At 40.1% G+C, this 15,106-nt stretch overlaps 1 protein-coding gene across 2 annotated transcripts in view; it reads right to left on the reverse strand.

Annotated features, from left to right (window-relative positions):
* Positions 1–1,847: 1,847 nt before the first annotated feature.
* fto (FTO alpha-ketoglutarate dependent dioxygenase) overlaps positions 1,848–15,106 on the reverse strand; it is a 146,330-nt gene continuing 133,071 nt past the window's right edge. The window contains exons 9-10 of one of the 2 annotated variants that reach the window (XM_032560451.1): positions 5,140–5,280; positions 1,848–3,366 (exon numbers count right to left, since the gene is read on the reverse strand). In XM_032560451.1, coding sequence (XP_032416342.1) covers positions 3,360–3,366; positions 5,140–5,280 — 148 coding nt within the window. In that variant the 3' untranslated portion in view covers positions 1,848–3,359. Of the gene's footprint in view, positions 3,367–5,139; positions 5,281–15,106 lie in introns of those variants that run through there. The other variant, XM_032560452.1, reaches the window with a different exon arrangement.

The raw sequence follows: 15,106 nt of genomic DNA on the forward strand, positions 1-15,106 counted from the left end.
CAATGTTTTGTTGGTGCTGAGTGGTGTGTGTCTGCGTTGGTGACAAATGAGAGCAGCCCGTCCCACTGCTGACAGCCGCCCCAGAGCTGCGATGCTATCTTCAGCTCTTCTCCCTGCTTCTACAATTACTGCTGCTTCTGTGGCCCCGGGGCCTCTGACACCAGCCAGGACTGCTTGGACACACAATGATCGCACACACAAATACATTACACATGTGGATCAGTTTACAAAAACTCAAGCATGCACATTTTTAACAAGTGTCTTCATTTTGGAATATACAAAATACTTTTTTGAGTGTGTAGCTCATGCACTGATTGCTGCACAGAGCCAGAACCAAAAATGTGACCAGGGCTGCTTGATACATTATAGATCTGGAATAGCTCCAAATTTAACCCAAACTGATTTTTATTCACCAAAATTCCATAATAAATCTAAGTTCTGCAGGTGGCATCTAAATATTTATCGCAGGTAAGTTAAAACACATTTCTTGATTTTATTTATCTAAACTGCATTCAGCCTTACCGCCACAGCCACACACTGGAACATTTGACTGGGATTTGACCCTAAACCGATACCTTTTCCTCACCACACACCTGGTTATTTTATCTCTCTCTGCCCCTATTGTCGGCCTAATTGAGAATGGCTCGGCTGGCTGGATGGCGGCTGACCCCGGTCAGAACAATGCATACCTGTGGCTCTCACCAGCGCCGTGTAATTGTCTCTTCAAGTGGGGCCCCTTTTTTTAGTTGCCCCCTAAGGGGGGAGAATGCTCCACACTCATCCATCACTCAGTCACTCAGCCACTACAGGAAATAGTTAACACAAGCAACCTCTGGGACAGCAGCTGGTAAAGGGCGGGGCGGTGAGGTCTTAAAGTGCAATTGAGAATATTAGCCGTCATTTCTTTTACTGGGAGAGACATTGTTCAATCCATCTGTCCATGAGTCAGTTGGAGGCAAGTTTTTGCTGACACAGGAGCTTTTCTCAAAGATAAAAGAATCAGCAGATTATCTGACAAAAATAAAGTTCTAAGTTGTGGGGAAAAAAGGAAAAAGAAGTTCTAGTACTCACTCAGGGTATCAGGAAGTTTCTCCAAAAACAAAATATAGTATGGCAAAATGTTAAGGGATGCAATATTAAAGATACTGGCACTTTTTAAGTTGTAGCCCATTAAATCAGCAGAGCATATTCTCCAGTCAACGATGAACATTGACTTGCAAAAGTCTTCACATCCCTTTAACTTTTACAGATTTTTTTCTGTTACAATAGACCAACACAAAGTACAGTGACTGTAACCTTTACTTAACCAGGTATGTCTCATTGAGATTAAAAATCTATTTTTCAGTGTGCTGCACAAGAATGTTAGCAGTACACGGACGAATCAAAACCATATAAACTCCATAAAAATACAATATTGTATTCATATTTACTTGAGTACATTTTTGAGACACGTTCTTCCAGGCTTAGTTTCCACATTCTTTTTACTTATTTTGATTCAGCACATCTCTACAATTTCTATTTTCCCTAACCAACTCTAGTTCCTTACTACAAAGAAAAACCAAAACCAAAAATGCACCAGATACAGAGGAGCACTTACAATTTAACCTAACGCAAGACTTCTTTTTTGCACACAAGCTACATTGTTCTAATGTTATCTTTTATCGGCTAAGCCTACATACATTTGTTAACTACTCCAACTATTGGTTTCAAAAGATTTAGGTTAGGAAATATGATTGGAAACGTGATTTTTTTTTTATGTCTGCACTTATTTTGTAATGAACAGTTTGTACCTGTGTGCTGTATTGGGTAGGAATACAACTTTCAAAAAATGAGAAGGACTCAGGCGATTGGATAAAACACATTTCTTTTTTATTTACTGCCATTCCTACTGCTTCAGACATACAAGCTGAGGCGCTGGGAGCACAGAGTGATTCAAACAAGTCAACACCGCTGCTGATCTACAAAACAATCTCCCCGACAATAACAAACAACAAAAAGCGCTGAAAGAGAAGAAGTAAGAAGAACAGTGTTTGGCAACCATTAACATCTTGGAAAAAACCTTAGAAGTAAAAAAAGGAGTGCATTTTGCATTTTTAATAGCAAACAGCATCTCTACTTCGTCATGAATTAGATAGAGAGAGAAATAAAACTAGCTGAGCCGATAAATCACTTTGAGGTCGGCCCTCTTCCTCAACCCGTTTTTGCAGCTTTTCTGAAAGTGGATTTTGTCAGAAGCTCCGGATCTTTCCCTCGCTCTCTCGGATGGCCCGCAGCATTACAGGGGAACGTGGTGCTCTACACGCTTTAAGAGTAATTAAAAGCGACTGAACAGCTGTAATTATGAGAAACGGCGGTTGTGTTCCGGGTCATTCTATCAGAGCTGCCTTTCATCAGAGCAGAGGAAGAAGGGGCTCTTCTGCAGCTCCCCGTTTCTTCGTCTTCAAGAGCAAACAACTAGCAGGCGTCCTGCAGGGCTCACACACACTATCACATTCACACATTCACCCCTTTTTGTAGGCATGTGGGGGAGAGAGCGTGCACAAAAAAAAAAGACACACACACAAGTCAACAACCGATCACATGGATAGTTGCATTGGTAAATGTACACACACACGCACGCACACACGCAAATTACATTCGCAAAGCAAAATGGCACAAGCACGCCACTGCACCACAAACACGACACGTTCTTCATGTTTTCCACCGGATGACATTCAGAACTTTCTTATCGTAGTCTTTCTTTGGTCTCTTCAGGCTCATTCCACTTCTGAACACAATTAAACGGGGTAACACTATACACAAGTGAAGAATGCAATACCATGTGACCAAAGTGAGTTTTCTTACCAATCTATACTGTATCATAACACTGTGAGACAAGCAGAAAGCATATATGGATGTACTGTGACTACCGATGAGTCAATCCATTGATAAAAGCATGTTTGGATTACATGAGATTAAGCAACAGAGTACACAGAAATAATAAATAGTTACACAATGTATGCTAACACTGAAATGTAGGTTCCACATATGTTTTGTTAGACCGTTGTGATACTAGTAGCTCAATGCTAAGCTCTGCGTTGTTAGCATGTTACTGAAGCACTACTCTGTATATATGGTGGTGGTCTGGTTTTTGCTCCCAGACAAATCCAAGTTGGAGTGACCGGAATGCCAATATCGGCAGAGATAGCGGTGGGTGAAAGAGAAGGGAAGGATGTAGATGCCCCAATCACAAGGAATCCAACCATGATGGAATCACAATAAATGTAGCATCAGTGGTCAGTCTCCTCAAACTGAAGTGGGGACCATTCAGAGACGCTGGTGGGTTGATTTCTTTCATCCTTAGTTCCTTTATCTGTCCTTCACATCCTAATAGAACAGAAACAAAACAATAAATATGAAAACATAAAAAATATTCTTATTTTTACTGGTATTTATTCATGTCAAAGGCTAAGGCTGAACATGGAGTCATTGAATTTATTAAGCTCTCAGTTATAGTTTAAAACAACAGTGGATGCACATTTTCTTGCAAAACCGTAGAATGAGCTCAAGTTTGTTTGATCTAAGAAGAGTTTGCAAATATTGAATCACTAGGTTGTGCAAAGTTGATACAAAGCGATACAAAGAAAAACTGTAAATTGAGTGAAAGGTAGTTCTAAAAATGTTTGTCTTAAAGTTGGGGTCGGGTACAAATACAAATATGCTGCACTTTTTCTGATTTCATTTGAAAAACATGTTTTCAAAGCCATGCATCATTTTCCTCTATAATGGAGTGCATTTTTTTTGTTTTGTGGTTGTAATGTAATTTGAAAACAAAGAGAAATAGATAAACATGAAATAGACAACAGGACAGTAGAGGACTTTTGAACTGGCTCCATTTACACAAAATGAACTCAACCAACTTTTGAATCTTACAAAACATATTTTTGTTCACATTTTGAAGCAGGTGTGTAAACTTCTAGGGCTGTAGGAATCTCTGCACAGAGTGAAATAGTGCTGCTAAGACTAGTACTTGATTTTTGTTTTTTATTTAAATTGTCCTTTTGGGTCTTAATAATGACCATAAATAGCCATTTGTGTTGCTTGTGCCTTGAGCAAGCCTTTCAGCTGTTCCCACAGTGTGCTCCACATGTACATTTCAGTCTCGAGTTCACGATTGACGGTTCACGAACTGCTCTAAAAATAATCGCATCACTTATTGCGTGTCTGTGTGCATGTATTTATGTAAAACACTGAATAATAATAGCTGGTCTATTAACTTATAGAAAAGTGTTAAATAAACAGGCCAAGCAGTTGAGTGAATGGATGCTGAATTGGTGTATTATTACAATCGTACAGTAGCAGCCACATGTAATGCAAACCTAGTTTTGATGTGAAAATCCATGAAATAAGTGTGTCTGTTATTGCTGTTGCGTATTAGTAAAATGAAAAGAAAAAAAAAAAGAAAATACAACCTTTAACTTAAATTATTAATTTAGGACAAATACCATGTTAAAAAATTATTGATTGTTACAATTACTGACGCCCAGAATTATCCGCTAAAATGAATGTAACTGCAGAATTATTTCAATTTGTATTTAACTTTAAGTTGAGATTTTTTAGAAACATTTATATAATAATTCATGGCTCTATGTTTCACTTTAGATATGTATATTTATTAAACAGACATCAGGTTCTTTCAGGTTCCACTAGACTTTATAAGAACCAATATTTAAATTACCAACATTTGAAGAGAGTAAGGGAGGTTAAAAAACACCCTCAAAATCTCAATGGGATACTCACCAACACATACACTTCTTTTCTTTTCTAGCTGTGGTCAGTTGGCAGACAGAATAAGCACAAAGATCTGTTAGTGTTGGAGGAGGTGAAGTCTGGAGGCTGCAGGTGTGTGAGAAGAACTGACCCGACCCGACTCCAGTTACAGTCAAACAAATGTTTTAGATTTTTTTCTACATGGATCCCTTACCACTAAAATAGGTTTTTAAGATGAGATTGTTTTCCCTACTGAATAAATGCACTCAAATGTTGGGTTTCTTAATTTTTGTGTGAGACTATGCTACTGCAATAAAAGATGACTCAAGCAATTTTGCATATCATTAAAAATATACTTATTCGGTGAGTGTACATTTATTTTGGGCCCACCTCCACAGCAGTGACTCCACTCTGCTGATGATATCAGCCAGATCAAAGGGCAGAGGCATGCCGGGGTCATCCACACCCCAGAAGGGTCGGTCCACTGGGGCCTCCTCGGGGGGTAACGTCTGCGCCAGACTCGAGTGGCACCTGAGGCGAGAGGACACAGCAAACACACAAAGCCATTAACTCCTCCCTATCATCAGAACTAATTGGAAGAAACACACATCAGGGCAACAGACTTGGAAGACTTTCTGCTGCTGCGTTCAACAACAGTAATGGAGAATGTTCTATCTGACTTGCAGCTTAGGAGTTTGTCTTTGTCTCTCTTGTATAAAAGAGACTGTAAGCATCTTAATTTCCTGCACTTGTCTTGAACTGTTTTTGGCAATACTGACATACTTTCAAGCCAGGAAAGCTCCCAGAACCAAACATAGCTGAGACAAATAGGAGAAGTGATGTCAGAACATATTTTCTCAAGCGATGAATGCCTGTGACAGCATAAAAGTGATGATAAGACATGATATCATGCATCATGATTAATGCCCTGTTCATTTCACACTCACAAAGAGCCCCACACAGCAGGATGCTTTCATAAGAACATCACTCTCTGTTGCTGCAGTGAGAAACCCAGCCTCTTCGTGTAACAGCATGATTGTTGTGTGATTAATAATTGGAGGTCATCTGTAATTTCCACAGTATGTTGAACCCCCGCAGACCTCGGCCACATCTTTTGTCAGACCTGTGTAAATATTTACTGCTGTGACTCTGTTGTGCTCTCTGCTGTCACTGTAAATCTGCCCTCCCTCTTCCTCCTGACAGACGAGAGTGACCCCTGACCTGGAGGTGCAACAGGGAGAGGCTGGATATGGCATTTTGTATGTTCCCTGTGTAGTGTGTGCTTCCTGAGCCACAAGGCCAACTATATTCCCCACTCAGTCATTATGCCACCGTCTGTCATATCTCTTTACCCAATCCACAGACGCCCAACCACCAACACCACCTTGTGGCCACTGACTGAGCGGAGGGCATGAAGGAGACCAAGAGAAAGATATGGGGGTCGGTTATGGATGGGATGAGGGGATGTTAAAGTTGTTAGGGGACAGCCGGGGGCTGCCACAATTTGTTGTAATATATTTTCTCCAGAGCCACTTAATGTTCAACTGGCTCTCAGCCTAAGTGCTGCATTTTTGGTGCGGTTAGCCCTTTAAACGGCTGCTGCATTACGGTGGTGAGGAGCAGCATTAACATCCACTGTCCAATATATCTTTTGGCGTTCTGGATCAGGGCCTGATAATAGCATCTGTTAACATGCACTAAGTACCATTATGTAGCACATCACTTCATAAATAATACGATTAAGCGACCTTGGGGCTTTGCGACGAGCCGTGTGTTTAAATGTTCTCATCATTTATTTAGGGTGCAAATTAAAGGAAGCACCACTTCAGAGAGGGAAGATGAAGACATGGATGGCATACTGATCTCTGCAGTGTGTGAGTGCAAACTGACCCAGACAGCAAACACACATACACACGGTGCGATTCTGCTGACATCAGTTTATGGATACCACAGGCCAGAGAAAGCCATGCTTTTGATTTGGTTTGATTAAGTATTCATGCAGCAGAGCTATGAAAGAACAGCCTTTTTCTGCTGCCCTGAGTCATAATGAAAGGCTACATAGCGTGAAACCCCGACTGGCCACCTTCAACAGAGCTGCTGCATTTATTTGACAAGGGATCTTGCAACATTTGTACGCAAACAGAAGGCTCCTGGTTTACCAGAGATATAAAAGATATAGCGGCTGGAGGACTATCAAAGATAATATAGTGAAGGTAATTCAGCACACACTTTTACACAATCTACCACTGTTTCCCGAGTACCGTCCCCTGACTGCTAAAATGCAACCAAACAAAAAGTCAATACCGGGCGAGGTGCCTTAAGCTCTCCAGGGCTCTCACAAGATATTCTGTGTAAGCCACAGTAGAGTACAAACAAGGCCCTCCGAAAGACTTTCCCCTGGCAGAGCAGTCCACCTTAAAGTTAAGGTCAAAGACAAAGAGGCGTGCATGTGTGTGTTCAGTGGTGTTGGAAAGGGAGGGCTTTAAAGGAGGTAGAGAATGTGTTTGCGAGTCCAGGCTGTTCCAATGGATTAACCCCAGACAGATATGGGCCTAACTATCCCATCTGGCGCTCGGTCAAGAGAGATTGGCAATACAATCACTCATTTCAATTTGCCCTGAAACCTTATAGCCTGGCAGGCCCCTGCTCAAATGGTATGCTAATGCGAAAGGTATCTAGGACTCCATCGCCTCTATTCCACAGAGGCCTGTACCTCCGTGCAGCACAGTGCACTTGAACTGCGGCTGGGGCAGTAGCTCCACGGCCCTCACTGTAATAAGGGCCCGAGCCCCTTTGCGCTCAAACTAACCACTTTAGCTAAAGTGAGTGTTAATTATGGACAGGCAAAGCAGTCAATAAAAGGTTAATGTAAAAGTCAAAGGATAAATTCCTTTAAGCATTGCATCATTCCACCATCTCTGCGACCAACACACTGCTCACAGGTCTCCTAATCAATACGTTTTACTGTAATGCGCTCCCTATCGATTTCCTCCCCCTGCACTCCATGGTCCGAGCTCCATCACTTGGTTGAATAAAGGAAGGAGAGGAGAAAAGGGGGGAGAGAAAACTGAGTAAATAAAATGATTAACCTCAGTTTCACTTTGTTGTTTCGCTCTCTGAGTCCATCTGAAAGGCTTGTCAGAAGAGTGAAGGGTGGTCCAATATCATCCCTGCCATCAGATCACAACTGTCCTGACCAGCCCAATCATCAGCATCATCAGTACTTTCAATCTCTGGGTGGTGTGTAATTGTGTAGGAGTACGCTCAAGCAGGGTCATACATTAAAAGGCTCTACGCTCTTAACAGGGTAGAAATCCGCCTAATAGACAACATCAGTGCTTCCGACTCAAGCAATTACACTGATAAATGCACAATTGTGTCAGGCAAAGTGAAAAACAACCGAGAATGTAGATAGGAGACAACACTTATTGCATTATTGCTACAGAAGGTTTTTTGTAATCACAAGGGACTACAGTGCGTGGGCTTCCTGACTCAGAACATCATCATACAAAATGCCAAAATGATGTGTTGCTTTTTACAAAAGTCAAAGAAAGAAAAAGGTAAGTTGAGGCAAAAAAGTTAGAGTAGAGCAGCGCTTGTTGTCCCAGGAGGAGGATGAGGAAATGCACCTGGCTGCAGTGTGGGGTATACTAAACAACCAGGCAATACATGGTCCTGCTTTATGTGATAAATTACACATAAAGCATTTAAACATAATTTAGAAATATTTTTCAGTATCTGTGTTATGGCCACCATTAATTCCTCTGTCACATTGCTACTTAAGTTCCGACATTGTTTGATTTACAAATTTACCATAGCACTCCCTTATTTGTCTCAGCGCTGGTAACAACTAAACATTGCTATTGTCTGCAAGAAAGAAAGCTGACTGATTGGAAAGTCACGGGGTGGAAACTACAGGAGTGTCTTTTTGTTTGAAAGTACAGCTGGTATCCATTTGAATTTAATTAAACTTCTACTAAACTCAGGAGCCATTCACTCTACATGTTCATTAAATTTTCCACAAGTAAAAAAAAAACAAAAAAAAAAAACAATAATGAAAAAAAAGCTTGGGCTTACACCAACTTTGACAATTTATCAACTTATATTTAAGTAAAATCAAATTCTTCCTTTTAAACATACTTCACTGAAAAAAAATTATATAAGGGAGTGATTTTATGATTCTTGACACATTCGCCTGTGTTGTCCAACTCTCTATTCCTGACTATAAATTAATGTTATGGAGCCCTGACTCTTATCCATTGACCACTGTAGTTAGGCACCAGCCCCTACATAACTCTGCAATGATTCAGTGCGTATGGAAAATGATGGTAAAATGTGTTGAAAACTTTAACTGTAAATAATAAAAAAATTATATATTAACTTTTGTAACAACAACAAATAAGTATTACTTTTTGTGGTTTGAATAAAAACTATTGTTACACAGCTTGTTTAAGAGTTTTGTGTGGTTATCAAGAAACATTTTCAGGGTTATGTTACTGTGAGAATCTCACTTATACCCTTGCCTAACTTTAATGAAAGTATGTTTTATGAAGATCAGAACAGATTAAAAAAAAAGAAATATTAGACTTTAAATGTGTAACTATAGCTACGCGAGTGGTGTATTTTGTACACAGTACATTAAAGGACACCAGCAGAGAGCAATATCAACACTGAACAAAGAACCATTTCAAAAGTATGTGTCCTTCCCTGTCTATGAACTTAACCACCCCAAAAGATAAAACTTGTACAAAAGTATACTGAACATCAATCAATCAGCCTTGCCACTTTTTCATCTGTATTACATGCCTGTGCTGATCAAGGGAAGTGAAATACCTTAGATCACCTGCTTCCTCATGCTCTGCCTGTTTCATCTAACTCGCAAGAAATTTTGCACAGGTGTGAACTTTTATGGTTTTGGCAGCCTGAGTGCCTGAGAGCTGAGAATGCAATCAAACAAGTCATGAAAAAACAGGCATGTGTCTCATAAATCAGCGTGTCCCTGAAGCTAGGGCATGCAATCACGCTCCAAGGAAAAATGAGAATGAAAGAAGTATATTATCTATGTACTTTTAGTATGAATGCAACGTTGTGTACAAAATTAGTGATTTAGCACATCTGCCTTTTATTTTAGGCAGTTACAGTTTTAATGGGTGAAAGACAGACAGGTTGATTGCTTCTAATCCAGGTACTAATCTTGGTATTGTGCAAGATACAAGACAGACATCCAGAGAGCAGAACCCATGTACTTTTAAGGTTTGAATCTCAGCTTATGCCACTCAGAACTCTAAAAGTCATGTTGAACCCCGGTGTTTATCATTATTGGAGGCATTAGATTGACACACAAACCTTTAAATTAAAATTTTATCATTTATTACCATATACAGTATATAGCTTCAATGTGAAGTAGTGGAGAATATGAACCAGCCAGCAGAAACTAAAGTGTGAGCAGGGCCAGCTTTTAACAGTTTCCTTAAGATCAAGCAAATGCTATTGTGTCTGCAGACGGCTGCTGACTGTACATTTTGTGTGTGAGGTGGGCAAGTATGGTGAGGGAACCAGAAAGGGAGGGGGCATGATCAAATGTGTGACATATGTTCCTTTCTTTTTGAGTCCCTCTAAGGAGCCTTGGCTAATAAAACCAACATCTGATGCACTCTTTTTTTCCCCTTTAATTAATGGTTGCGGTAACCGCAAAAAGGGGCATTAGTAAGAGGGCTTGTTTAAAACCCCCACCACTCCACCCACGTGCTACTTACGACTGCGCTGCTGCTGGGAACAATGATTCTGTCGGAGTGTATGGGTACCTGTGGGTGGGGTAGCCTCTTCCTAAGACTCTGTGAGGTCTCCCCTTTGCCAGCTGCAGTCTATATTGCTCATTAAACCACATGAAACAAATAAGGTTCGTTATTGGCATCTGAAGCTAGCTTCAAACCCAGGACTGTGGGTAACAAGGGAGTCTACGGCAAAATCATAGAAGTTTTGTTATACCTTCCCAGTCCTCGCCTGTTTTACACCGAGAGTGTTTGATGTGGCCTGGCTCTCTGCCCTGTCTGGAGCTGGATGAACCAGATGTAACAGAAAAAAAACACACACACAAAGGCCAGGTAGACGCTAAAGTCAGCCTTCATAATTGAAGGCAATAAAACACTTGCAGCCTGGAAGTGCAAAGGAGGGGAGCTCCTAAACTGCTGCTACTGCTCTCAAAAACCAGGTGGACGTCTATTAGGTGCTTAACAGAGTAACAAATTACCAAACACCCTGGCCTGCTCTTTCTCCTCCTGAGGGTACTGGATGGAATGTGGCCTAATGTCAACACAGGCGCAAAATTTATGACAGGACAACTATTGTTCAAATGCAATCAGGCTCTAATAAAAAACGAAGGTAGGAAAAGGACAAATAGATAGGGTCCTCCTGGCAGTTTACTTTTTCAGCAAGGGGAGGAGAGACAGATCAACCCCTAAGGCTGAAAGAGAGACAGTTTGAGTGTGTGTGCTCAAGGTTGACTAGGTAAGAATGAGAATGATTGTGACTTTAGGCCTTCTAGCTACCTGAATCTGGCTGAAGATTTATTCAAGTAGAACACATAGCTTAAAAAAAGAAGGAAAAAGAAATGAAAGACAATTTAAAAGAAAGTTTCATGTAGTATATCTGTACAGTGATGGGGCGCCTGGCTCTACTCAGCATGCGAACGTGACAAAATACCACAATGAAACATTTGTATGTAAACAGACAAAACTAATTAAACTCTGTTCCGACCAGACACTGAGGTTTCTCCGAATGACGTTCATTTATAAAACCCTGGGGAGAAAGTGGAGCAATAGGAAGACTTGATGGTAAGGGTAAAAAGGGTTACAATCCTGAGAGTGATTAAGCTTTTCCCAGCTTAGAATTACACAGGCTGCAAATCTTACGTTAGCGAAAAAGCTTCATCAAGAACATGGTTAATGTGGCAATGGGAGCACTAACTCTTATTTTTTTATGCTGATTTAATGACTTTGCTGTGAAAAGTTATTGTGGGAGTGATATTGTAAAACAATATATTTTTTATATATTTTATCCTTCTCTTTCCCTTGTTGTTCAGATCCTCTGGGCCTTGTGGGCATCATCTGAACAGTGCAATAACGCTGGTGATGGATGTGGTGTGCTGCTATAGCAACCCACTCCAGCTACTGGACAATACCTGACCGCAGTCACACGATAAGGTCGATCTAACAACGGCACAATTCCCACCTGTCTTCAAGCGACAATAGAGGGGTCGAGCTAACTTAACTAATTATAGTGTATTGTATCTTAAATGGACAAGATACAAGTCATCCTTGTAGCTGCGGGGAATGTGGTGTTAAGTTCTTAAGCCTTTATGTAAAGCAAACTGTGAGACAGAAGCTTTAAACTGTTGCAAAACATATATCAGGTTTCAGAAATGTGTGTATTAAACTGCTTTACAAGAAAGACAGAGTGACATACAGCAAAGGTTCTGTTTTCCTTTAAACAAAGCATGGGAACAAACAGCACAGTCTTCAGTAGCAGGAAACTACTTTGAATCAACATGACATTTTATTTAAACAGCATACAAGTAGTCACTTCATTGCTGACACTCCTTGAGATCATATCATAGGCTTTGTCAATATATGACTTCCTTCTCGATGAGGAGGTCGTAAATTATGGAGCTCATTAATTGGATGGTCTAATATGAGCATCCAAAAACCTCTTGGTAATAAAGAAAAACAAACATAGCCATTTAAAAGTTATTGTTAAATAATCAGGTAAATATTGCCATCCTAGCAGGCACAGCTGTAATTATTTTAGGTGCAGCATTGGTGATTCCGTTAAAGCTCTTTTGGTCTTCGTCTTTTCAACAAACAAAGGAGTGGTGCTGTTTGAGAAAATGTTCACATGCTTGCATCTGCAAGAAGTCAACAACAACACTACCTTTACTTTCTCTGTTTAATCTGCAAGACAAAATCCTACTGATGCTTTACTTCCTCAGAAAAGCAACAATAGACAAAGTCCCAAATTCACTCAAGCATAGCACAGAATGTGTGTGCATTCATGCATGAACTGTGCGTTCGTGCCAGAGTAGGGCTTTCTGCCAGGTGTTTGAACTTCTGCATCACCAGGTACTCCTGCTGCGAGAACACAAGTTTTTTTCACCCTATTAAGTAAATAGTGTAATCAAAGGGGCCTCTGCATTAAAAAACTAAAGAAAAAAAAATGTTGTGAACACCCAGCAATTTGTTTGGAAGAGCAGTCAGGTTAGGCCCTAAGGCACTGCACCAAACACCATTCACAAGGCTAATGAAGTGAGTCATGGAATGAATACCTGGCTATTCAGTTGACTTGGTGTGTGGTTTTAAGGCTACTTTAATTGTAATAATTCACAGTAGATGGCGGATCCAAACAGTAGACCTACCAGGTAGGGAAGTGGAGAAACAAAAATAACTTTAGTCGAGCTAAAAAAAACAACAACCTGAAAACAGAACAAGAGTAAACAGCCAAGAAAGTAGATTACTGAGTCAAATGAAGCAGAAACAAACCACACAACACGTCATGCAGAATACAGCACAACTCCCTATGCCAATGCTGTAAGGCATTATGCAATACAATGAGCTTTCTGAGACAAGGCAATACATGATGTTAAGCTTATGAGAACAAGACAAGATTTTTAATTATTTTAAATATTATAGATACAGTACATCAAAGTAAGTATTTAAGCCTAATGTAAAAACATAAATAAAGTAAGTATGACAAACTAAATTCAATTACATGTAACAAGCTAACTAACTGAGAGCTCCATTCCTTTTTTTCAGTATAGTGAATACTCAAGTCTTTCTCCCCAAGTCTTTGTCACATCTCAAGTTTATAATGGCTGACATTAATATTTTTTCACCAACTGCCAAATCTAGTCTGCCTATAAAACTAACATCAAGTTCTCTTTATTTTGTTCTTAGAACCAGTTTATCATTTTTAAAGAAATCTTTTAACATTTAAGTCAACATAGTAAAAACAGTAACAAACTCTTTAGATCCTTGAGAAAATTATGACATTTAAACATTCTGAAAAAATCTACCTCTAGCACAATATTTATTTAATGCCAAGGATCCAAAAGAATGCAATCAACAGGCCAGCTTGAGAAGCCTGCTTTTAGTCAACTCTGTCAACACAAGAACAAATTCCTCTATTGTTTCAAAAGAGCCAAACATAGATAAAATATTCACGTCTACTTCCCAGAACTCTGACTAATACTTTACATTAACAAACAATATCATGTGCTGACAGCAACAACATTCTGGTTGTCAGGACTTTCAAAGTGTGATTTTCTATCCCAAGGTCTCATGCAATGAGATCTTGTTGCACCCCTGCATTCTGGGAAAGAAAATCAGTTTACATAAAAGTGTGGAATGAAAAAAATTACCTGCGAAAAATATGATGTAAAAATAAAATAAAGCTAGATGGTTAAGAGTCAACAGCAACATAAAAAAAACATTGCAGCATAGGTAGCACAACAATTAAAAGTACACTAAAAGAAAATAAAAATTACTATGAATTCTCATTTAATATGTGAAATGTATTTGTGGGGCAAAAATATAAGCTCTTTCTAGTGACTAGGTTTTGAGTGCAATCTATCAGCTATGGATATTAACAAGATTTGATGCCAAACAAAACATCAAACAAATTCAACTCCCTATACCTGAGAATCATGTTTCATTCCCTTTTATTATGATAATACTGATGTGAGAAAGCTGACACTTCTTGCTGTGTCAAAAAAAAAAGTCAAAGTTGGTTGCAGAGGCTTAGTCTGTTTGCCACAAAGACAACAAGACGACAAAAGCCAAAAGAAGTACTCAGCGTAATGAAAACAGAGGATTACAAGTCAAGTGGTAACAGATCAACTCTTTATTAGTTTCCTGTCTCAACGATTTTCCCTCTCCATAAACATCCCCACTCTGCCCTACCTATCCCAGCGAGGATGGTTCCTGCTAAATTCTCTGGCGTTGCAACTGATCCCGGGTCAGCTGTGGGGAGTAACAGAGGGATAACCTCTTTCTGAGCCCCACATAAAACCCAGATGGCTGTGTGGAAGCTCTGATCCAAAAACTAGCTTACAACTCAATCACTCTGGTTGCATCTCCAAGTCCACAGTTTAACCCCCTCTGATGTCAGCCAAGGTCACAGATGCACGCTCGAGAGGCGAAAAGAGCCAGGAGTGAAGTGCTGCCAGAGCCGAAGGAATTAGATCCGGGCTGAGTGGCCCTCATCTGGCTAAGCCCAGTAAGCAGCAAGACTAACAGGCTGAGGCACGGTGGTTTGGGTTCATGCACAAACACACACCCATGCGTTGAAACTTGGGTGCAAACGG

Source organism: Xiphophorus hellerii, chromosome 4 (genome assembly GCF_003331165.1).
Source record: "Xiphophorus hellerii strain 12219 chromosome 4, Xiphophorus_hellerii-4.1, whole genome shotgun sequence".
Taxonomy (NCBI): domain Eukaryota; kingdom Metazoa; phylum Chordata; class Actinopteri; order Cyprinodontiformes; family Poeciliidae; genus Xiphophorus; species Xiphophorus hellerii.